This window comes from Lathamus discolor, chromosome 3 (assembly GCF_037157495.1).
Source record: "Lathamus discolor isolate bLatDis1 chromosome 3, bLatDis1.hap1, whole genome shotgun sequence".
Taxonomy (NCBI): Eukaryota; Metazoa; Chordata; class Aves; order Psittaciformes; family Psittacidae; genus Lathamus; species Lathamus discolor.
The window spans coordinates 121,894,851-121,919,441 of NC_088886.1; the positions used below are offsets into that span (position 1 = coordinate 121,894,851).

The window sequence follows — 24,591 nt, forward strand, 5'->3', positions numbered from 1 at the left end:
CTGGCCCTGGGCTGCAACCCAGGCCAGGTGAGGGGTGCTTTCCTGCATGGAGACACACATGTGCCGATGGCTGAGACAGCTGTGTCCAGTGAGTGCAGCTGAGCTGGGGCAATACAGTGCCTTTGATGGCACCAGAGACGCATCAGTCTAAATGGGCATCACAGGCATCGAGAGGCCAAAGGAAGGACAAGGCTACGCAGGGCTTTGGCAGCTCAGCCCCACTCAGGTCCCCCACTTCCCAGCTCAGAGTTTGTGCTGCACTCGCAGTTACCCCAGAGTTTCCCAACACAAAACACTGATCAGTGCTCCCATCTCCTTTTCTCTTCATCAGGAAACGATATAGCTCCTGAGACAACGCCATCGACAACACAAGAAAGTGAAGGTAAGGAGCAAAATTGCTCAGTGAGCCCCTTCTGAGGGCAGGATTGGAGTGACCCAGTCCAAGGGAGCAATACAGTCCACACAGAAAGGAGCACATTCCCCTGACTGGGTTTGCCCAAGTTATTCTCCCAGGGAAGACAAAGGTGCCTGGGTCAATGCTGCGAATCCTCCCCAGCTTTTCCTCTTTCCTTGCTGAGCTTTGCTGCCAGGTCAAAGTGTTACAGAAGATCTGAAGTTGCTGTTCTTTTCCTGCCTTGTGCCTTTGCTTCATGCACCAGCCTGGTGTGCAGGAGGCTCCTGCAGACAAATTGCGCAGGGCAAGGCCGAGACTGGTCCCTGCAGGGAGTTGCTCCTGGGGCTTTTTGAAGCATGGAAATGGATGAAAATACCAGCATGAGTCTGAGTGTGAGTGGCCGTGTCAGGGTATGTTACCTCAATAAGCTGCCTGTGGCAGGTTTGTGCTGGATGCCCTATGTAGGTGGGTCATACCTACTTTTGGGTCACTCTGAGGAGGGGACACCTTCTCACAGCTGCCCTCAGCTTGTCCTCTGTGGTGGGCTCGTATGAAGATGTCCCTCCTGCTAGCACCCCTCTGCTCCATTGTGCCTTCCTGCTGTCTGCAAAGTTACCCCAGATTTTCCCAACACAAAACACTAGCCAGTGCTCCTATCTCCTTTTCATGAGGAAATAACAATACAATTGCTGAGACAATGGCATCTAAAGCCCCAGAAAGTGAAGGTAAGGAGCCAGAACGATCAGCCAGCCCCTTCTGAGGGCAGGATTGCAGTGACCCAGTCCCAGGGAGCACTACAGTCTCCACAGGATTTGGAGAAATTTCAATTATTTTTAAATTAATAAATTATGTATAGTGCTGAAATACATAGTTTAAAATCCTTACATAGTATGTAATTACTTAGAAATAGTGTGATTTTATTTTAGGCAAAGACTGTATTGTATGAAATATATATTTAAATATTTGACATTATTCCAGTGTCCTTTTGCTTGCTAAATCTCTCTTCTGGTGTGTTTGCTTATCTCATATTTCTGTGAGTTTTCTGTTTCTTATTGCATGTTTCTAGTCTAGGCTCTCTCAGGTTGATTTTCAAGGAAGGTTTAACAAGACCTTTTCCTGTAGTGTTACTCATCTTCCAAGTCTTTAAGAGGACCTAGGTTGGCTCAGGACAGAAGCATGAGCTACAATATGGTCCAGGTACAGTTAAGATTCTGTGAGGTTAGAAACAATAACCTTGCCCTAGTCTTGGGTAGCAATGACTAACTTGGCACTGGGGGAGAAGGAGAGATATGCAGAGCCTGCAGAACTTGCAGACAAAATTTGCAGGGAGAGAGCAAATCAAGTGGAGAGAGAGGTTGCCAGGGAAAAGATATCATAGGCAGACATGCAGGGTAAATCACACTGAGCAGCAGGTTGCAAAAAATGAGGAAAAGGCACTGACTAGAGTGCAGGGCAAGGTGGAAGCAGGTCCAGGAAAGGTTTGGAGGCATCATACCATGCTGTGTTCAATGGCCTCAGTGTAACAAGACACTAACAGGGCTGACATACTATTTTCCCCTTTCCAGGAATGACCCCAGCATCATCTTCAGCAACAACGCCAGCAAGTAAGTAAAAGGCAGCAATCAGCACAAATCTGTGAAGTTTAACTGCCGAAGAACTATGATATAGTGGCCAGTTAATGTAATTAATTATATAATGATGACAGTTATGAGCCCTGCAATAAATATCTTAGCAGCATACTCTGGTATCTATTTAGGTATGCATACTATGATGATTAACTTATGAGCTTTCATTTTGTCAATGTGTCTGAAGGTAAGGACACTACCATGACACTGTATTTTAACAAGGCAAATGCATACCAGCGCACGATTGAAGACACACACTCCATTGTAGTCTGCCTTTTTCTCTTAGTCACTGATTTTTGGCGACCCTTGATATATGTTTTTTTTTGGGGCTTAGTAGTATTAAGTAGAGTTAAATGGTGAATGCTTAGTATGAGAGACAGTGAATTTCAGCCTTACTCTATGTCCTCACGGTGGTATCCTGACGGATTGTGTATAGAAAATGCTTACTATACAGACACCAAGCACACAAAACATAGCCATGTGCTCTTTAATTGCACCTATATTCTATAAAAATGTTCCTGGTAGTTTCCTTTAGTAGAACTGGATACGAACCCTTTCATGTATGATCTACTTTGTATATGAGCTGGCTATTGCAGTTTCATAGAAATCCTGGTATTTTTCATCTTTGTAGCAATGGACTTCTGCAACCCAGACCCTTGTGGAAAAAAAATGGCTAGATGTGTTGCTTTAAATAGCAATTATACCTGCCAGTGCCAATATGGATTCTACTATAGCAGTGGGAATTGTCATTCAGGTGAGTTGCAGAATGGCAATCTATATTTTTATTTACTTCACAGATAACAGCTCAGGTGAATTTTATCATTTCCCATATCCTTTGTTCCCATGTTATAATTGAAAACATAATCAGTCTGGGAAAGTGACTGCTGAATGATGTCTTGCTTTGCAGACAGCTGCTGCTACAATGACCTAGATTGTTACCTCACAAAACAGTAAGAGCCAAAGAGGTTAATATGCTAAGAAAAGAAGGCAAGTTCTCTGTTAGGAGTTCTGGAGATTAAGATGAGTGAAAAGCAGAGGAAAATGAAAGTATAAACCTGACATCAAATATTAATGGCTAGGGTTTAAAAATACCCAAGCCCATGAAGTCTTCTGAATAACTGGCTTGATTTTCTCTATTGCTAAACACTCATCGCAGTTTTGTTGAAATGAATCTCTGCTCTGAGATGCAGCTGAAGGCCAAGTTTGTGAGCAAATAGGGCTTCTCATATAAGTGCCAGCAAGCAGGATTGTCAGAGTGACTTGTGAGCCTGAAGAAGCACTTAGACACTGAATTGCTTTCTAAGATATGCTGAACCACGTTAGCTGCTTAGTGGCTGCAAATTTGGAGTTCTTAATATGGGTATTTTCTCACTAAATGCTATAACACCTTTTGTTAGCTCCAGGTCATGCTTACAGTTTAACATTATTCATAGTCTGGCCAGTCTGGCTGAGCACAGGATCCTCCCTGCTTCGCAGGTAGTTAGAGTAGATCCCCCTTTGTGGCTGAATTGATTGAGCAAACATTCTTCCGCTACTAATTCCTGCAGTATATGAAAAATAACACTGATTTCTGCATTGTATTTCCCCATCTCTGAAGACTGGAGAACTCTAAGGTGAACCCAACTTGCTTGAATGCTTTGCAGTTAATTAATATTCTCTGTTCTCATTCCAGGGATAATATTCCCAGGTGTCGTTACACTGACAGGATCTTACAGTAGCAGTGTTCAAATTGTAAATTCTCTGGAATATGAAGAGGTGTTTAAAAATATAACACTGTGGGTGAGTAACGATGTTTGGGGATTTTTTTTTCTGTGTATGTAATCCACCCTTAATGTCACACATACAGAGGGAATACACGTTGTCTGCAGCATGGAGCCTAGAATTTCTTACCTGAGAAACATATTTCTTTCAAAGAATGCTTCACACTGGTTTAGACCTATTCATAAAAGACTTGAATTTTGCCCTCAGATTAGTACATGCATGGCTGTTGATGAAATGAAGGTATGTACCTGAAATAAGTAAGATCTGCATTTTAAGTGCCACTTCTATTCGGGGAAGTTCTTACATAAATTGCTCTGTATCTTTCACCATTCCCGCTCCAGAAATCATGGGGCTGAGCAAAACTTTGCTGTGCGTTTAGTTTCTGATCTCAGCTGTTTGTTGAGGGCTCAGTAATACTCAGTGGTATAAGCAAAAATGAACTTCTTTTAAAAAAAAACCCAACAATTGTTTCCACACAGCACAAACTTTTCAGAATGGTTGTCCAGCTGTGTCTAAATACCGAAATAATAAACCTTTTCCATAAGCATACCAGTATTAGAATTTTAATGCTATTAGTGAAATGGATATTACAAATTTTGAGTGTTCTATCATTATAGATAAAGTCTGGTACCGGATTTCCTGGATAAATTTATATTGCCACGTTGAAACAAGTAGATTTATTTATGGCAGTAAGAAAGAAGAGGTATGGAACTCTACCAGACAGCTGCTCAAAACCCAATTATTAATCACAATTCATTAAAAATTATCAAGTTCTTCATGATATTCTATTGCTTGCTATGAATGTTTTACCAGAAAGCAACCAAAAATTGTCCCTCCAGAATGTTGAAAGAATATTTTCATCATCCTTTCTGTCCAACATTTTTTCGACATAGATACAGAAGTGCATTATCTGCAGCACTAGAATAGATATGTAATAGTATGCAAAAGTGAAAATAGCAGAGGAAAGAGTTTTTATTTTATTAAAAAGAAGGATAATTTATTTTTCATTTCAGTTGGCTTAGGTATCTTATAATTTTCTTACTGTGCCTCCTGCTTGTGTGGCAGTTGGAGACAGCTGCTACATAAGTTGTTGGGCCAGTTGTTCCCTCTTTCACACAGGAGGAGGTAGAACAGTGACTCTTCTACGGACCCTATCAACCCCCAGTGATTTCATCAGTGCTGTGCTTCTCCCCTGATCAAAATCAACCCCTGATGATCCCACTTCACTACATCTAAGGGACACATGGCATCTGTAAGGATGTCTACTTCTCCCTCTTCCCTTTACTTATTTGTAGGTTGGTATCAGAGAGATACCCTTCTAAGTAATGGCTCTGTAAGGGAGTATCTGTAGCTATCCAGCCGGTCAACTCTAGTGCACTGCCTGACATCTGTCCAACTCATGTCTCTTCATCCTTCAACTGCTCTCCCATATTTCCTGTTCTGCATCACCACCCCACTGCACCTTTTCTGCTATACCTTGCACAGTGGATGTTACAGATCAGTTTGCTTTATTTGTAACGACAGTATCATGCTTTGGATTAAAACTTTACAGCTGAAGCCTAAGTGGTTATGTGATTTTGGTTTATGTTTCTGCTTGCCTGTAACTCCAATTCATTTACTGTTCTTATAGTTTAAGGATGCCTTCAAAGATTTAGATGGCTTTGCAGAGACTGTCATCATGGAAATTCAGTAAGTTTGCTTTTAGCACACTTAGCTTCCTACACACCCTATTTTAATCTGTTTTCCACAGAGTACCTAGTTCAAGAAAGAATATGGGATGAGTTCAGTTCAGTATGCCTCCTGTTCTTTTCATAGTTTTAAAGTTCCTGGGATGCTGGCCCTATTTTTACCCCATGGATTTCCAACATGTCTGTGAAGTGGGCTGGCTGAAACAGCTCAGCAGCGGATGTTCCACTTTTAGCACACGCACTGTGCTGTAACTAGCATTCCCTGTGATATCTAATATAGCTCTGCATTTGGTACAGTTAAGTGAACAGGCCCAACTTGGAGTCCCAGTTTAATTGAAGAAATATCCTCATTATAGAAGGCCATTGCATCTCATTGTGCGTTTGATGCTCTCCAGCTGAACCCAATCCAGCTAGCATCTACCTACATTTTGGGATGAAAGAAGCCAGGGGAGAAAAGAAGGATAGGCAGAAATTTTCTCTTGTGTTTGAATGTAGCTTGCTATCCATATAGATAATACAAGACTTTAAAATGGTGTTATTTGTACTTTTCAGACTGATTCAGATAGAAAGCAGAGCTTCTTCTCAAGTGAGTCTAACAGTGACAAACCTGTTTAAGGACAACTCAAATGTAACCAATGTAACAGTTACTGATGCAATATATGCTGAAATGGATGAATCCAGCTATGTCTCTGCGTACACAGGTATGTAATTCTTTACTGTGAAGTAAATAATCAGCAGAAACAGATTCCTGTCTTCAAAGCTGGTTAGAAAATTTCAGTGTGCTCATCAAAGCTCATCAGGGCATAAGCCTTATTGATTTTTAAGGAGTTGAATGTTCAATCTTAGGTAATTTTGAAGGCTCAACCATTCAATGCTGTGCTTTTTTGTCTTGTTAAGAGTTTCTACTTCCTGTATGAAGGAAAAAAAGAAAAGGAATACTCATTCCCAAGTTGCATGCTGATTTTAACCTGATGAGTGTTAAGCGGCTGGAAAAATCAGGACTAAATATATACATGTATTGTGCTTCTGAGAATAAGCCACTATTTTACTGGCAAAATAGGATGAAACTCTCTTTAGATTACTTCGTCCATAATTAACTATGGTAATTGAAGCGAGGCCTCACTGATTAGCTATGGAACTAAGTGATTCATAGCTCTAAACCTGTGAAGTCTTACATAACTAAAAGTGTAATACTCGGAGAATTATTTTCTAAATTAAATACTGTTGTTTTTTTTTTTTTTTTATTTTAATATACTCATATTTTGAAATCAGCTTTTGTGAAAGGCGCAGCTAATGATTAAAGGAGTCCATTTCCTGCCTTATAGCCTGAGTTTGGTCTCTAGAGGCGACTGCGTCTACTTCAACCATGACATTTTCTGTGTGCTGATCCTAAACTTGAGAGGGAGATAGGAAAAAAAAAAAAAGGCACCAGGACAATCATATCCCTCCACTGTATTCCACCCACTGAGGTTTGCAAACCATTCCCAGCAATGGGACATGGATCTAAACAGCAACACGTTGGGCAAATAGCATACTAATATGGATAATGAAATGAGCTGCATGCCTGTAAATACTTGCATCTATGTAGAACTGCACGGGATATGGACTCACAGTTCAGTCGTAGAAAGATAAGCGCTGGGTTTTTTCTACAGTTGATTTAAGGTAAGTCAGAAAGTCAGAGTTCCAAATATGAACTTAGGGGTAGAATTTCCCTCGTGGTGGACTGGGAGATCTGAAGGTTTGGAGGCAGTTGTAGAATGCTGACAAACAGAAGGTTAGAAGATGTGATGGAAACAGGACCTTAACTTGTAAAGAGCTAGGGAAAAGAAAGACTGGTCCAAATACTTGTGATACTGATGTCCCCAAAAAAAGGACTTGCAGTTGGTTTGGTTTTTTTTTTCAGACTTACTAAATAATTGGTTTATGATTTACTGAGCAAGTGCACTCCTTTCTGTGAAATCATACTAATAGCGCTCACATTTGCTTCCTGACCGTTTCTCTTTTAAAGTTACAACGTACTGTGCTGCTTTTAAATGTGATATGCAAACCACACGCTGTGAAGATGCTATGTATCCAGAATGCTTATGCAAGGATGGTTTTGCAAAGACAGACTGGGATGAACGTTCTTGTTCAGGTAAGAACCTGGCTACTTTATCCCTGGAATGCTGACCTTGTTATTCCCTGTCTCAGTCCCTTTTTGTAAAGGGTGCTCTGCAAATGTGCTAACCTCTAAGAATCAGAGAATGTTTGTCTTTTTAAGAAAACCATAGAAACACATTCTCATGTTTCACTTTAAACACACTCATAATTCTGTTCTAGTAGAATAGAATACTAAAGCCTGTTAAAATTATCACTGAAACCAGGGAGTAGGCAACTCATTAAATGCATTCTTAAACTCTTGGGAGGAATCAAAAGTTAAATAGGTAAAGGATGGAAAAGTGCCCCATCCCTGGCAGTGATCAAGGTGAGGTTGGATGGAGCTTTGAGCAACCTCGTCTAGTGGAAGGTGTCCCAGCCCGTGGCAGGGGGGTTGGTACTAAATGATCTTTCAGGTCCCTTTCAACCCAAAACACTCTATGATCTTAAACTGAATTACTTAAATTTAATCCAATATTTACAGCCTTCTCTGCCAAGACAAATTTGGGGAATAAATTCTAGGCATTACATGGAGGCAGCTGCGGAGACTCTGACAGAGATGGAAGTCTCATGATTGACTATATGACCTCTTAAAGCTCTGTTCCTTTTTTGTAGTTATAAAATGGCATTATCTGTGATTATCTGGGGTTTTATGGGAAGAAAGATTTATGTGATTTTTAGGAACTGTTAGTTTTTGGGATTTTATTTACTTGCTTTTTTGAGTCTTTTAATGAGTACTCTGGTTATATTTCTACACACCTGAGATGTACCTTATTTTCTTCTCATGAAAACTAAAATCTTCACACTACAGAAAAAAAAGTCTGAGATAAGAGATTTTAGGAAAAACAACAAATGTTGCAAACACTCATGATTAAATCATGAAAGCTGACTACAATAAAGTCCAGTGAGATGTGACCCAGTGTAAGTGTGGCCCATTGTAGGCCCTTGTGGACCTTAACCTGTCTGAATCTCGTAGAATCATAGAATAGCTAGGGTTGGAAAGGACCTCAAGATCATCTAGTTCCAACCCTCCTGCCATGGACAGGGACACCTCTCACTAAACCATCCAACACAAGGCTTCATCCAACCTGGCCTTGAACACCGCCAGGGATGGAGCACTCACAACCTCCCTGGGCAACCCATTCCAGTGTCTCACCACCCTAACAGGAAAGAATTTCCTCCTTATATCCAATTTAAACTTCCCCTGTTTAAGTTTTAACCCATTGCCCCTTGTCCTGTCACTACAGTCCCTGACAAAGAGTTCCTCCCCAGCATCCCTATAGGCCCCCTTCAGATACCAGAAGGCAGCTATGAGGTCTCCACGCAGCCTTCTCTTCTCCAGGCTGAACAGCCCCAACTTCCTCAGCCTGTCTTCATACGGGAGGTGCTCCAGTCCCCTGATCATCCTCGTGGCCCTCCTCTGGACTTGTTCCAACAGTTCCATGTCCTTTTTATGTTGAGGACACCAGAACTGCACACAATACTCCAGGTGAGTTCTCACAAGAGCAGAGTAGAGGGGCAGGATCACCTCCTTCGACCTGTTGGTCACACTCCTTTTGATGCAGCCCAGGATACGGTTGGCTTTCTGGGCTGCGAGCTCACACTGAAGCCGGCTCATGTTCATTTTCTCATCGACCAGCACCCCCAAGTCCTTCTCTGCAGGGCCTCTCTGAATCTCTTCTCTGCCCAACCTGTAGCTGTGCCTGGGATTGCTCCGACCCAGGTGTAGGACCTTGCACTTGGCATGGTTGAACTTCATGAGGTTGGCATCAGTCCACCTCACAAGCATGTCAAGGTCCCTCTGGATGTCATCCCTTACCTCCATCGTATCAACCGGACCACTCAGCTTGGTGTCATCGGCAAACTTGCTGAGGGCGCACTCAATCGCACTGTCCATGTCAGCGACGAAGATGTTAAATAAGACCGGTCCCAACACCGATCCCTGAGGGACACCACTCGTTACTGGTCTCCAGCCGGACATCAAGCCATTGACCACAACTCTTTGTGTGCGGCCGTCCAGCCAGTTCTTTATCCACCGAGTGGTCCATCCATCAAATTGATGTCTCTCCAATTTAGAGAGAAGGATGTCGTGTGGGACAGTGTCAAACGCTTTGCACAAGTCTGGGTAGATGACGTCAACTGCTTTACCCTTATCCATCAATTCTATAGCCCCATCATAGAAGGCCACCAGATTGGTCAGGCAGGATTTCCCCTTAGTGAAGCCATGCTGGCTATCACCAAGCACCTTGTTGTTTTTCATGTGCCTTAGCATGCTGTCCAGGAAAATGTGCTCCAAGATTTTGCCAGGCACAGAGGTGAGACTGACTGGTCTGTAATTCCCCGGGTCTTCCATTTTCCCCTTCTTGAAAATGGGGGTTATATTTCCCTTTTCCAGTCGTCGGGAACTTCACCTGACTGCCATGATTTTTCAAATATGATGGCCAGTGGCTTAGCAACTTCATTCGCCAGCTCCTTCAGGACCCGCAGATGGATTCCATCAGGTCCCATGGACTTGTGTGCGTTCAGATTTTGAAGATGGTCTCGAACCAGATCCTCTCCTACAGTGGGCCCAAGGTCTTCATTCTCACAGCCCCTGCATCTACTTTCTAGGAACTGGGTTGTGCAGTCAGAGCCTTTGCCAGTGAAGACCGAGGCAAAGAAGTCATTCAGAACCTCAGCCTTCTTCAAATCCTGTGCAGCCAGTTCTCCCGAAAGCTTCCTCAGGGGGCCTGTGTTGTCCCTAGTCTGTTTTTTGTTTGCTACGTACCTGTAGAATCCCTTCCTATTATCCTTAACATCCCTGGCTAGGTTTAATTCTAACTGGGCCTTAGCCTTCCTAACCTGGTCCCTACCTTCCCGGACAACATCCCTGTACTCTACCCAGGCCGCCTGTCCTTGCTTCCATTTTTTATAAGCCTCTTTTTTCCTTTGAATTTTCCTCAGCAGCTCCTTATCCATCCCATGAGGTCTCCTGGCCCTCCTGCCGCACTTCCTTCTAGTTGGGATGCAGCACTCTGAGCTTGTAGCAGGTGATCCTTGAATATCAACCAAGAGTCTTGGGCCCCCCTGCCCTCCAGGGCTATATCCCATGGAACCTTACTAAGCAGGCTCCTGAAGAGGCCAAAGTCTGCTCTTTTGAAGTCCAGGGCAGTGAGCTTGCTACACGCTCTTCTCACTGTCCTGGGGATCTCAAATTCGACCATCTCGTGATCACTGCATCCAAGGCTGCCCTGGAGTACCACATTCTCAACAAGCCCTTCCCTGTTGGTGAGCACAAGGTCAAACATGGCACCTCTCCTTGTCGGCTCCTCTATTACTTGCAGAAGGAATTTGTCTTCCACACAATCGAGGAACCTCCTGGATTGCTTGTGCTGTGCAGTGCCATCGTTCCAACAGATGTCAGGGTGGTTGAAATCCCTCATGAGAACAAGGGCCTGCGAGCGTGAGGCTTTTCCTATCTGTCTGTAGAGAGCTTCATCCACAGGTTCTCCTTGATCAGGCGGCCTGTAACAGATCCCCACAGTAATGTCTCCCACGGCTGTTTTCCCTTTAGCCCTGACCCACAAATTCTCTGTAAACTGCTCACCTGTCCCCAGACAGAGTTCCATACTCTCCAGCCTATCCCTAACATAAAGGGCAACTCCCCCTTCCCTCCTGCCAGGCCTGTCCTTTCTAAAGAGCCTGTAACCTTCCATTCCAACACTCCATAGGAGCCATCCCACCATGTTTATGTGATGCCTGTTACATCATACCCCCGTAGATGTGCACACATCTCTAATTCCTCTTGTTTGTTCCCCATCTATATGTCGTTTAAATACCCCCAGGTATGGTAACTCCACCACTTCCCTGGGCAGCCTGAACACAGAGGCTTGCCTAAATATACCAATCACTGAATCCTACATGAAGGAGATGAGAACTGTAAGCTGGTAATTAAACCATCATTACCCCGTAGATGTGTACACATCTCTAATTCCTCTTGTTTGCTCCCCATGCTACGGGCATTTGTATAGAGGCATCTGAGACGAGCTCCAATTGAAGCCGGCTCATTGGCTGGAGCAGCTGGAATATATCTACATTGTTCCGAGCATTTATTATAGGTGCTGGCAACTGACTGGGTGTGTTGGGATGGAATGATGCCCCCCTCCCCCAACACATCTAGTTTAAAGCCTCCTTGACCAGTCTGGCAAGCCTCCTACCAAAACTGTTCTTCCCCTTCTTTACCAGAGCAGCTCCACCAGCCCCCAGTAGATCTGGCCTACTAACTTCAGTCCTATGTTCAAGACACCCAAACCCCTGACTATGACACCACCCTTTTAACCATCTATTGACCTGGCCAATCCTCCTAGCTTTTTCTTGGTCCTCCCCTGTGTCCTGGAGAATTGACGAAAAGACTATCTGAGCACCGGAGCCCCTAACCACCTCTCCCAGGGCTCTGTAGTCTTTCTTTATGGTCCCCAGTCTACTACTACCTATATCCCTAGCACCCACATGGATCACCAGGAGCGGGTAATAGTCCGTGGAACTTACTAGAGCAGGCAGCCTCTCTGTAACATCCCTGATCCGTGCCCCTGGTAGGCAGCACACCTCCCTCGAGATGGGGTCAGGCCGACAGACGAGTGCTTCCGTCCCTTTCTAAGTAGAGTCCCCTATTACTATGACCCGCCGCTTTTTCTTTGTAGCGCCAGTAGAGATCTTAACCCGTGCATAATCCGGCTGTTTGTGGTGCAAGTTTGTTTCCTCATTAGTCTCCTGCAGGACAGCAAAGTGGTTCTGCGTGGGGACAACAGATTTAGGAGGAAGCCCCTTGCCTTTAATTGTCCTTTTCCTCCTTCTTTTGTTATTTTTCTTTGTCACCAATTCCCAATTTCCCGGGTTGGTGGCCTCCTTCTTTTCTTCATGAGTTGGAGAGGAAGTTTGAGGCCCCCGCACAGTATGGGGCTGGAGCAAGCAGCCCTGCTTCCTCTCAGCTACCCTGACATCTTGAAGCCCGCTAATAGCATTCCGCAGCTCAGCCACCTGCTGCAGGAGTTTTAGATCAATTGTAATACAACTTATCTGCTGTGACATCAGATTGCAGGTCATTGTTGCCTATGGATGGAGCTAGGGTTTTAAACAGAGACCGTTTGCTTCCAGTTTTGTGCTTTTATATTTCAGTTTCTGTTCTACACAGGTATAGCCCTAAAAAAAGCCATTCTGGTGCTTTGAAGTGCAATGAAGTTGTGTGTGTTTACAGTACAATTAAAAAAAGAAAAGGTGGAAGGGGAGATTTCTCCAATGTTGATTTTCTGGGGGGGCTACCTTCAATTCACTCTGTATTTTTCCCTCTGAAAACACAGACTGCAGTGAAAGCTGTTCTTCAGAACAAAACAAGTACTGTGAAAGAGTAGGAGCAGTTCCAACATGCAAATGCATGGCTAACTTTGAAAAGAAGGATGATAGCTGTGTACCGTGAGTAGTCATTTTTTTTCTTGTGTTCCTGTGTTCTAGGCAAAGATAGGCAAAAAGAACATCTAACACAGGGGTCACCCTCAACCTTGAAGAACAGGCTGCAGCTACGTGAATGAGAGAGGTGCCTTAGCAGGTGGACAAATGCCCATGATGTCACAAGATAAGGCATTTTAACTGCTCAGCATTAGCTTTTGGTGTGCAATCATAATACCTCAGGGGAAATTCAAGGAGATTCAAGGTCATCTGTGAGCCAGTGAAGAGGATAAGCTGCTTCACACTTATCTTGAGGGTTGCCCACATAAACATGAATTATTCTGTCATGGTTTAACCCCAGCTGTCAAATGTTTAATAATTAAAATTAAAAAAAAAAATGTAATGAAAAGGGAGACAACAAGAAGAGGAAGAAAGAAACCCCTAAAACCAACAGTGATAAACGATACAATTGCTCACCACCCACTGGGCCATGCTCAGCCTGCCTGTGAGTAACGATCGATGCCTCCAGCCAGCACCCCCCAGTTTATACATTGAGCATGATGTGCTGTGGTATGGAATACCCCCTGTGCTAGTTTGGATCAGTGTCCTGGCTGTGTTCCCTCCTGGCTTCTTGTGCAACTCCTCAATGGCAGAACATGAGAGACTGAAAAGTCATTGACTTAGGGTCAGCACTGCTTAGCAACAACTAAACCATCAGTGTGTTATCAACATTATTCTCAGGCTAAAGGCAAAACATAGTACTGCAGCAGCTACTAGGAAGAAAATTAGCTCTATCCCAGCTGAAACCAAGATATACTCCTTCAGAGTAACTGAGCCATAGGAACTTGTATGCTGAAGCATTTAGTAAGCAACAGGCATCAAGCAAGACTTACTCCAAATCTCTGGGCAGTTTCCACTGATATCAGAGGGGACTCTCTTTCCTGATAACTTTCAGACCTATGCTATTTTGGTTTGGTTTTCTCTCTGCAGGAATTTCTGTTAGCTCAGGATCAGAACAGAGCAGTACTGTTTGCTGGTGAAGCTGAATACAGTGACAGGTTGTGCTCTGCTCTCGTGGATAAGCAGATGGACCTTACTCCCCATATCCATTAATTCAGCTCTTTCTGTAGTTAGTGCTGCTACACACTGAACATTTTTACAGTAAAGTCAATGTATTTTAAATATGAGAAACTAGTAAGGGAGGAAGGTTAAGACCTGCCAGTCCTTATAAACCTTGTATTGACGCTTTTGTTAAAGACAGTGGGTAGGAATTCCAAGCGACTCAGAGATGTAGTGGTTAGTTCTCTGGAGAAATTAGGCCCTCTTGACATTTTTCAGGCTAAGAACCCAAAATTTTGAGTGTGCGGCTCACCAATCATTCTGAAAATATTAGACTGTTTTACTCTAACAATGAAACTAAAGAATTCAATATAAAGATAGCATTAAAAAGGAAACTGTAATGAACACACCTTGTGGAGAAATTGCTTATAAAAGGTGGAATTATGCTTTTGTTTTGTGATTATAGAATGGTTTGTGTTTGAAAGGACCTTAAAGATCATCCGCTTGATGATACTCTCTTTCTTTTCTTTCCCTTTTTTTCCTTTTTGCTCTCATGTAGCTGTTCAGTGGGCTACTCTGGGGAGGACTGCATGGACAGTAAGTACAAGAATTTCTGATTTTAAATTATAGCATGGAAAAAAAACTGGTAGTGTTTAATCTGCCTGAGATGTGCTTGCAATGAGGAGTGCCACTATCCCCTATTAGGGTTGCCACCATGCTGTATTGATAACTAGAAAATGTTAGAAAAAAATGAGTGAAATTCCACTGTTGCCTGGAAGTAAAAATCCTCTTGAAACTCACGTTCAAGCAGACAGTAGCATTTCCTCTAATACCTCTGCATAATGCCCAGTAGTTTTAAGTCTAACAAACACAGGTTATTTAACAGAAAAACATTTAGTCCTCATCTAAAGACATGCAATGGGCTGGACTCAGCACCAATAGATTTGTTTGTCCTGTGGTTAATTGCTGTCTCTACTAAAAAGTCAGTGGATTACTCTCATTTGATATTTCTGCTTTAATATCTAGCCACTGGTTCTTGCTTGTTCTTTACCTTGCAAGCACTGCATAGTATCTAGTACTCTATGCCAGTGAAGAGATGATGACTCCACGTTATCTCATAATTGTAGCCATCTGAAAAAGCTAATCAGATGGACCTTCCAAAACATCCTCCCTTTTCTGAGTCAGTTTTGCAGGTGATTGCTTCAACTTTGCCAGTTTCCATCATCATATAGTTTAGGTGAGGACATTATTCATGTCTTCCATTGTTTGCATGTGCCTAAACTCAGAACATCTAATACAGCTGAAGGAAGTTTAAAACACAAATAATTGTGGTTCTTCGCTTCTCACACTTCCTTTGGCTTTATTTGAGCAGAAGGTCTACCTATGTGGCCCTTTAGAGTCTCACACTGTTCCAATCTTAAATTATCCATGTTTAACATACCTGTTTCTATGGCTATGAGATTTTCAAGGGTTTTCTTTTGGTTTTGCTTGAGAGGTTGGGGATTGATGAATAGTAGTTTTAGTGCAGCACAGTGAGTCTTACCAGGTGTAAATGTTTAGAAGGAAAGACACTTTTTTGTCATATAGAACATATTTTTCTAGTGAAATTTTGGGAATTTTAAGACCTTTTTTATAAACCAAATGAAAAAGCTAATCAGCACAAAATCAACACATTGTGAATTTAAACACAAATTTTGGATTGGCTAATAAAAAATTTCCTTCCTTCCTGCCTGCCTGCCTGCTTCCCTCTCTCCTTTCCATCCTTCCCTCCTCCCTCTCTCTCTTCCTCTCTTCATTCCTCTCTCCCTACTTTCCTCCTTTCCTTCCCCCGACCCCCTTTCTTTCCTCTACCACTCCACCTCGTAGTAAGATGACAGGGCAAAGACTTAATTTTCAATATTTACCATAAGATTTCAGTTGATGTTTCTTGTTTGGTTTGGTGGTTTGTTTTTCTCTTCCCAGATACGGAACTCATCCTTATAATAGTGGGTACAGTGCTTGGAGCCATAATCCTGAGTTTGCTGATAGCAGTCTCTATTGTTTCAGCAAGGTAAGAGTATTTCTTACAATTGAATAGAAGCTGCATTGTTGCATGTTTGTAGAGAACTAGCAGAAATTTAGAGAGGGCCGTGGCTGCAAATGTGGTTGCATGCCTAGTTGGACAGACGAGTTCGTTTAAGTCATGCAGCCATTAGAATTTGGTTTTGCCTGTGTGATCTTCCCAGAAGTATTTATTTATTTTCTTGCTGTGAAAACAACTATGAAAGCTTCAGCCAAGTCTTCAAAATATACACCTTAACACATTAATCCTAATCCTGCCCTAGCCAGTACTGATATGGCATCTAGGTAAGACTGAAGAAAGATGTTGATATCAGAAAGCTGTGTGGCCCAAATTCAGACCCTCTGCAGCTTTCCCTGCTTGCACTGCAGCTCAAGGCCTGGCATGCCCTGTTCAGTTCAATACAGGTGACATTTCCAGTCAAGAATCTCTTTAAAGCTTGCTATTCCTGGTGTGCTGGCAAATTCCCAGTTGCAGTTGCACTTCTTCACTTCCCTCCCTACAGTAAATATAGAAATACTGTGTTGCATACCATAAATATAGAAATACTCAAGCAGTTCCTCAGTGCTGCTCACGTAAAGGTGCCTACAAGACTGCCCATAGCAGTACAGTTTGCCAGCAGGTGCACAAGTGTGTGTGCAATGTATGGACTTGTGATCACAGACAATTCAAATGTATCATTTGAGTGTCCAGCTTTGGCTGCAGACATGAGGGCAACCTTTTGTTTAACTGGGCCTAAGGAATGCCTCATTTCTTCCTCTGAATAGTCAGTTAGGGCTAGTGGTGGTGAAGGAAACCTCTTCACTCTAGGAACCTGTCGAAAGAGGTCAAAGTGCCCCTCTGTCCCTCCTGGGAGATTAGCCCCATTTGTGATAGGAGATGCCAAACTTTGTACTCTACCATTGATAACAAGGGTTTTGCAATAGGTATGCTAGAAAAATGTTTCAGGTTTCAGAACAGGACTGAACATTCAAATTAAGGCGGTAGTGGACAGTTCAAGAAGTTAGACTTAATAAATGAGGCTTACTAAAAGGTCTTAAACTCCCTTGTTCTTTTTTTTCCTCTGAAGAAACAAACACAGGCAAGATCCAGAGCAGAAAAGACTGATAAAGTCAGGACATTCCAACTCAAATACCTATGCTGATGGACAGACCAGGATGTTCCCCCGAGTCCAGACCACTTCTGGCCATATGAACCCAGGGTATCAGCCAAACAACCCATATGAGATGAGTTCAACAAACAGAGATCAATATGATGATTTGGTAAGTGTTTCACACAGGCCTACAGGAATTGTGTCTGTGGGCTACAGACATGTTTGGAACCGAAACCCCACTCTGTCCATCCTCCCTTGATCTAGAAGGCCAAAGTGGTATGAAGTTATAACTGCAGCTGAAGCTGAAAAAAATCCCTTAATACAGATATCAGCACTCATCTTACGAAGACCTTTGTAGAGCCCCAGTAGTCATCCTCGAGTCTCAGGAGGAATATGTGAAAAGCAAAGGTTAAAGCAACAGTTTGGCTACCAAGTGGTCTGCTGTGTTCTAGGACATCCGTCTGTGTTGACTGAACACATTCTTCACCACAGGTGCACATGCAAGCATCACAGGCTGTTTCAACCTGTGCTTCTTTTAAGCCAGCTATAGTGTCAATAGGTGCCGCAGTGGCACTTGCTGGCTGCAATCTCATGCAAGATTTAGAATCAGCTTAAGTTGGCAGAGCTGCCCAGAGGGTGGGTGCTCTCCCACCCACTCTGCACTGCCTATTTCACAGCAAGAGCCTATACAGTTGCTGCAGCATTGCAAAGGGCTGAAGTGCCATGAAAAAGCTAGCAGAGCTGTTGCACTGATACAGCCCAGGGGAGTCTGTTCAGCAGAGGTGCCTCATTAGCTGGACCGTGTGTTCTGAAAAAAACCTGCCTGTTTCATCTTTGAACTCTGCAAGGTTCCTGCTGAGGGAGCAGGGTCTTGAGAAGTACTATGCTGTGATTTGCTGGGTTCTACATGTGTTGAGTAAATGGGGAAAACATTGTCTCATTTTAAATGACACCTCTATGGTGCAAAAATCTACTCCTGTTTAGAGAAGAAAAAATGTTTAATTGTTTTATATTCCATTTGCGGAATTGACGCCTAAACCATCATGAAACCTGATACTTAAAAAAACCTTTTCAAAAGCTGCCAATTAAGAGAAGAAAAACATCTGTTTAGTTAGTTGTTTGATCAGATTCACATGGATTTTAGCATTTCTAACTTTCCAAAGATGTCAGCTTTTCACTGATGAAAATCTGCCTGTTTGGTGGTCCTTGGGAGCTGGTGTGTCACAGAGGGCTGCCACATGCAGTGTGCTACATGCTGAACTATTCTGAGAAAGGAGCTTTCTGACCCAGAGTTACTCTTTATTTCTTTCTTTTCTTGTCCGAATTCTTTTCAGTATGAAATATCACGGGAGCGTGAGGGCTTTAGGATGCAGAGCAAATATTAAGTGACCAGAGCGGTATAAAGATGGATGACCACCACAACAATGGGTCAGACCAAATCGTTTCACAGCCTCTCACCAATCCAAATACTTCAGCACAAGAGACAACGAAATCTACAGCCCCAGCTTCTCTGAAGATTTTCTAAACGAAAACCCCTGCTTGAAAGAGATCATGGACAACTCTCTGAAGTAAGAGAAAAATGAAGCAGAGGGTAGGAGGAAGACAATGACTTTCACAAGAATGAGCTGGCTCCAGTGAACACCAAAATTCTTTTAGGCCAGTACAATGGCAAGAAAGTGAGTGTAGACAAGATACCAGGGGTTTAACCTGCTGTTTTTCAGTTCTTCTGGAAGATGGTCCAGGCAATATGTGTGATATTGAAAAATGTCATCACCCTGATCTTTGCCTAGATGGCAGCTAGAGTTGCAGATTTGCCTAGATTTGCAGCTAGAGGCAGCCTGCATGGCTTTGGGAAGATCAAAACTGTTCTTCATGAGAACCTAACCTTTTTCTTTATACTACATCAGACACAGTCTTTCCCCCTCCTCAACCCGCTAAAATTTCCTATCTGAAAGCATTCTGTTCAGATCTCTGCTGACACGTGCTGTGAGAGACAATGGTACTTGTCTGATCTTTTACACAGCCTTCCTTCCCAATACAATGACAAGAAACAATATCTTCAAACAAACAGTTATTCTTCACCTTGCACAACCACATTGATTTTACATTCTCAGTTCCTGTGGAAAGTGTTACCAGTTTTTTCTCTTATATTCTGTATTTCCATTGAATGATTTTGTTTGAGGGGCTTTTTTTTTTTTTATTTTTTAATTTCTTAGACACTCTCAATAAATCTGTAAAAGAATCCACATTTTACCATACTTTACTGAGTATGAATTATCCATTGACTAGCATTAACATTTCTGTGAATATATATATAATAGATATGCACAAATATCTATGTATATTTAAAGGTTAAACTCATTTACAGCATCACTTAATTCCATGTTACATTTTGTTTTGGTTTTTAGCTTTTCCTGTTAAAATTTTTCCTATTAATCATTGTTTCACAGTACCAAGGCTTTTTTTATATCACTTCCCAGTGGTGTAAGTGGGGTATTTTACAATTCCAGAGACTGTTTTATGTTACAACTTGTGCAGGGTTTAGATGCAAGTGTGCACAGACTGGTTCCATCAGCACCCAGCTTTCAGTCAGAGGTTCTGATCAGAAATAGTGTTAGATATTAATGAAGTTAAAGAGTTTAGTGTGTTATGGCATAATTTTTCTGTAATTATTTTTTGGTGGGAACTGAGTAGTTAGTGCAACTTGGTCAGCTTTGAAAATGCTGGCCAAGATGCTCGCCGTGGTGGCAGCTTTGTGTGTATGGGTCTGCTAATGTCACACAGCTAAAAAGAAAGTGTCTTTCGGCTTAAATGACAAATCTGGGGCCAGTGGTAGAAAACACTGTGTGCGGCTGAAGAAGTTACCAGGATTACCAGGATGTGCATGCAGATGGATTGTTCCAGTGTTCTCGGTGATCAAAACCAGCTCCTACTCACCAGCTATGCAGTTGAAAATTGAGAACTAACCAGCCCTGATCTTTCTCATGTGGCTTCTCTAGCAAAGGAAGATAGACCTGGCTCTCTCTCAACTGCCTGCAATGGGCAGTAGTTCAGAAGTAGCCTGGTGAGAAAAGGTGTAAATTCAGTTCTGTTATTTTCCTAGGTTTTCACTGTTTCTTTCTTCCAGCTGGTTGGGAAAATGGTTGGGATACAGCAGAACAAATATCAAAAAAGGAGTCACGAAGCCCAGTGTAGACTTACTTGGTTCAGCCAGCTGCTATTGCTTAGATACCTACTCCTCCCTTACTTAATACAGCAGACTGAAACTCACAGTTACATAGAGTCTAATAGACTTTTTTCTTTATCAAGAAAAAGCCCATACATCATGGTCTTTCATTGAAGTTAATTGCCAGGTTCTATCAGCTTCGTGCAGAGGATCCTTAAAATACATGTAACAGTAGCCTGCTGCAGACGCCCATAGAAAGACTATTAAGCGTTATCTCTTATTCTTCTGCAAACAAATAGTGGTTGGAAGTGCAGCTGAAAGCTCAACAGTAAATGAAACTTCAATGCAGCAAAACTTTATTGAGGATGTGATACCTAGATTATTTGCTGTCACTGGTAATAAAAGGAGCAAAAAGAGTCAGGTGCTTGTGTCATTTAACTGCATAGGAATTTTCATTGCTCTAGCTCAAAGCTACCTTCTGCAACTGTGATTGGTTCTCATTTAGCCCATGCTGGGGAGGGGCTATCAGATCCTGATGTAACCATACTGCTCTGGCATTTCAAAGGCAACTACAGCTATTTTATCTGGACTGGAATTCTTTACTGAAAAGGCAAACTTTCAGATATTTCTCTTTTGTTTGGCTATTAGCAATGTATAATTCTGTTGGGAAATGTGATCATGGAAAATAAGTCTTTGTGGTGTTTTATGACTGCCACCATTTGGCTCATACTTTGTTTCAGCTGCCCATCCTTCAAAATCCAGAGAAAGGGGAGCTGAATGCTATCCTCATCTGTCAGTGTGAGAGACAAGATGCCCACATCCAGGGCAAGAGGCTTCAGAGAACTGCCAAAACTCATTTCATGTCCTGGGATCTCCCATCTCTCTTCTCCCCAGAGACACAGGATGTCCTGCTGTCCTGTGACCCACGGAGGATGGTGGAAGATGGTGCCACTCTAGTCTGCCACTTACTTTTATCCCAGTCCAAAAACTACACTGGAGAGTGTAATTGCTTTGCACATATGCATGGAGATGTACTAAATACCATTAACAGAGCTGGGACAGAGCTTGTGTAGTTATAGCACATACTTGCATGGATACATTGGGATTACTTAAGTCCCATGCCACTGGATACACCTGAGCATACTCAGGTGGTGTGGGGTGGCAGTGGAGAGGTATGGTGCCGTGCATAGTGGTGGGATAAGAGCTTGGGCCTGAACAGCTGTCTTGGAGGAGCTGTGCCACAGTAATATGGCAGGATGGTGGGGTAAAGATGGGCTTAATCAGACCTGCTGGATCTTATGCCATTTGCACTGCTTATGCCTGAAACCAGCTCAAAAATGAGATGTAAAACTCTGCAACCACACACTCCTCAACAAAGCCCAGCATCCAAACTTGCATGTGAAAGGCAGCACCTTTCAGGCCTAAAAGCAGGAAGCATTTTGCATTTTTCTGATAACCTGCTGGTGAAAACCACACCTTGTTTGCTTTATGAGACTGTTAATATGTAGATCCTGCATGTGACATGCCAGGCTGGAGGCATAAACAAGTAAGAGTAATGAAGGTAAGATACTGTTTTCAAGGTGAGTGAGAGCACTCCTTCCAATCCAAGGAACATGGGTAAGGGAAAAGAAGCCTCTCCTCCAGCAAGAAGTGCTCCCCTGCTCTCTAGGAATGGCTTCCCCAGCAGAAACCATGGGTTTTTAGGGAATCTCAGGTAAGGGCTGAAGGGACTCACGCAGATGCCCCAGTGAAAATCACTGTCCTTAGCTGGTTTTGGGGGGACCACCTTGGCTTCACCCCAGGCTCAGGAGGGTGACTGGTCTCTGGCACAACCCGGAGACAGAGGATCCTGCTTGAAGTTCAGGGTTTGTTAGCCCAGGGCCAACAAGCACAGAAAGGCAAGCAGGGCACACGTAGCACTGCCTCTTTCCTCTGCTAAAATGTAGAGGAGAACTGACACTTGCCAAGTTTGACAACTGCAAAGTCATCAATTTTTTTAATTAGTCAGTGCTATTTTTTCCCAATTTCCCAGCCTTTACCCTTTTTTTTAGCCCAGTAATGCTCTCTGTTTTGAAGCCTTGTGTCTGGTGTTTGCAGATGAAGCAGCTTTTGGTTCTTGAGGGTTCCCAGGAGTATTAAATTGATTTCTCTCAGGTTTTGGAGGGGGAGCTGAAGATACTGATTTTTGCAGAAACTAGAAAAAAACCGCCTAAACCCAAACCTAAAAGCCTAAAGTGGTCTAAGAACAGGGAAACCCATAAAACATGTCAGGTCACACTGCAACAGGAAATAAAGAGAGCTAAAAATAAGCAGTAAATTGCCTTGAAAAGGGTGCTCTAACTGCTGATAAAAGGCTCTTTAAATATATCAAAGCCACAAAGGCAGCTTAGGAAATTGGTGGGAATGCTGATGACCAGGGTATAAAAGGAGCAGATGGGGATGATGAAGATGTAGCAGAAAAGCTCGGTGATTTGTCTGCGGCTGTTTTTGCAGCTGAAGCTGTTGGGTAGCTTCCCACATCTGTGACACTGCAGCAGGTCAGCTGGAGGAGCCAGAGAAGTCTGAAGTAAGAAGTTATCAAGGAGCAAAGAGGTAGCAAGAGTAAAGGAAAGTAAGTGGAGTAACTAGGTAAGAGGTGATATAAGGTCAAATAGATAAAGTGGCTGTTAATAACTGACCAGGACCAGGTGGCACTGACCCAGGAAACCCAGAGGAGCAGCACAGCCCAGCAACACAGGGACCTGTGCTCCCAGGCGCAGCAAGCCCATCGCATCCCATAGACTCATTGCAATGTGCTGAGACATCATTGATGGGTCTCTTAGCCTTCGACTCAGGGTGGCAACCAAACACTCACACGTCTGGGGGTATGCAAAGCTAAAGGAGGTCTGTGTAAAGCAGACACTAAAAAAACATACAGGTACGGCTGGTGACTGTTGTGCCACAGGGGTTACGGATGCTGTATCTGCATGTTCAGAAAGAGATTAGGCAAATCCAAGGATGCAAACGCATGACAGAGGTGCGCGCTCTAACAACAGGATGATAAAGTGGGGGTGCTGGAAGAAGGTGCTGTAGAAGGAGCCAGGCCCTCAAGATAGCCCCTCCTGTTGCAGGCCCTGGAGCACAGCGTGGGGCTGGAGGGGCAGCCTGAACTAGGGGAACATTTGTCACTGTCTGAACTCATGACTTGCGTTATTCAACGGCAGCACAGCCAGAACGGTGATGCCTGGGGTGTGAGTGCACAGTGTGTTTTGTGCGCCCTAATTATGCCCAGGATGTTCATAAACCATGGAGAGCAGGGTAAGGTGCTGTACACGGGGCTTCTTACTGTTTATATAAAAACAGCCTCGTAAAAGAAACAAGGGGAAAATTTCGCAAGCAGGTAACTCAAAAAAAATGCAAAATCCTTCCGGCTTTTTGGCTGGAAAGGTGCTGCCTTCGCAGGCCAGCTCCAAAAAGCAACCTCTGGAGAGCAAAGTCTATTCCTCTCTCCATGAAAAGTAAACCCAGAACAGCAGCTCCCACCCTCCCCCTCCTGGTTTGAAGCAAAACAGTTCGCAAAGGAGCTTCTGTCTGTCCCAGGCCCCTGGCAGTGTCCACATGCCCCTGGGGTGACCCCTATGGCACCTTCCAAGATAGGCAACGTTAAGGGGAGCAGAGAGAAAATCTCTGCCCAGTTGCGGCTCAAACACTGCAGATTTCCCCAGGGGAGCTGAAAGACTTGCAAGGCCAGAAAGGGGGAAAATAGGGCACTGACAGGAATAAGCAGTTTTGCCCATGACTCCAGAGAGGGCTGTAGAGGGACCAGCATTGCTCTGGGGGGGGGGGGGGCATCTATGGCAACCAAGCATTTTCTTCTCTTTTTTTACCTAGCCTGTTCTGAAACACTAATCCATCTGATAGCACCCTGAGGGACATTCTTCCCAGCTGGGTTCCCAGTTTGGTTATTGCTTTGGCAGTACATTTTCTAAAGTGACATTAACAGCTTCCCAGAGTAATATCTGTCATGTCTTGGTGGGGTGGGGAGGGTGAGGAAAGCTCTCAGCCCTCCTGAGATGGCTCCGCTAGACCCTCGTGGGTGTCCTTGTTGCCTGCCCCATGGCCTCTCAAAAGCCTGGTTAAACACTGGGGAATTTCTGCCTCTCCTTTCGTCATGGATATCCTGGTGTAGCTGGGGAAAGAAAGTCTGCCG

General features: G+C 43.4%; 1 protein-coding gene across 1 annotated transcript in view; it reads left to right on the forward strand.

The window, feature by feature from the left end:
- The window catches only part of MUC13 (mucin 13, cell surface associated), a 31,542-nt gene extending 10,724 nt beyond the window's left edge, over positions 1 to 20,818 (forward strand). The window contains exons 8-19 of the mRNA XM_065671391.1: positions 332 to 382; positions 1,960 to 1,998; positions 2,651 to 2,773; positions 3,692 to 3,798; positions 5,411 to 5,469; positions 6,021 to 6,169; positions 7,477 to 7,602; positions 12,941 to 13,052; positions 14,644 to 14,681; positions 16,047 to 16,134; positions 17,213 to 17,405; positions 18,571 to 20,818. Of these exons, the coding sequence (XP_065527463.1) occupies positions 332 to 382; positions 1,960 to 1,998; positions 2,651 to 2,773; positions 3,692 to 3,798; positions 5,411 to 5,469; positions 6,021 to 6,169; positions 7,477 to 7,602; positions 12,941 to 13,052; positions 14,644 to 14,681; positions 16,047 to 16,134; positions 17,213 to 17,405; positions 18,571 to 18,621 (1,136 nt within the window). The 3' untranslated portion in view covers positions 18,622 to 20,818. The remainder of the gene's footprint in view (positions 1 to 331; positions 383 to 1,959; positions 1,999 to 2,650; positions 2,774 to 3,691; positions 3,799 to 5,410; positions 5,470 to 6,020; positions 6,170 to 7,476; positions 7,603 to 12,940; positions 13,053 to 14,643; positions 14,682 to 16,046; positions 16,135 to 17,212; positions 17,406 to 18,570) is intronic.
- Positions 20,819 to 24,591: the final 3,773 nt, after the last annotated feature.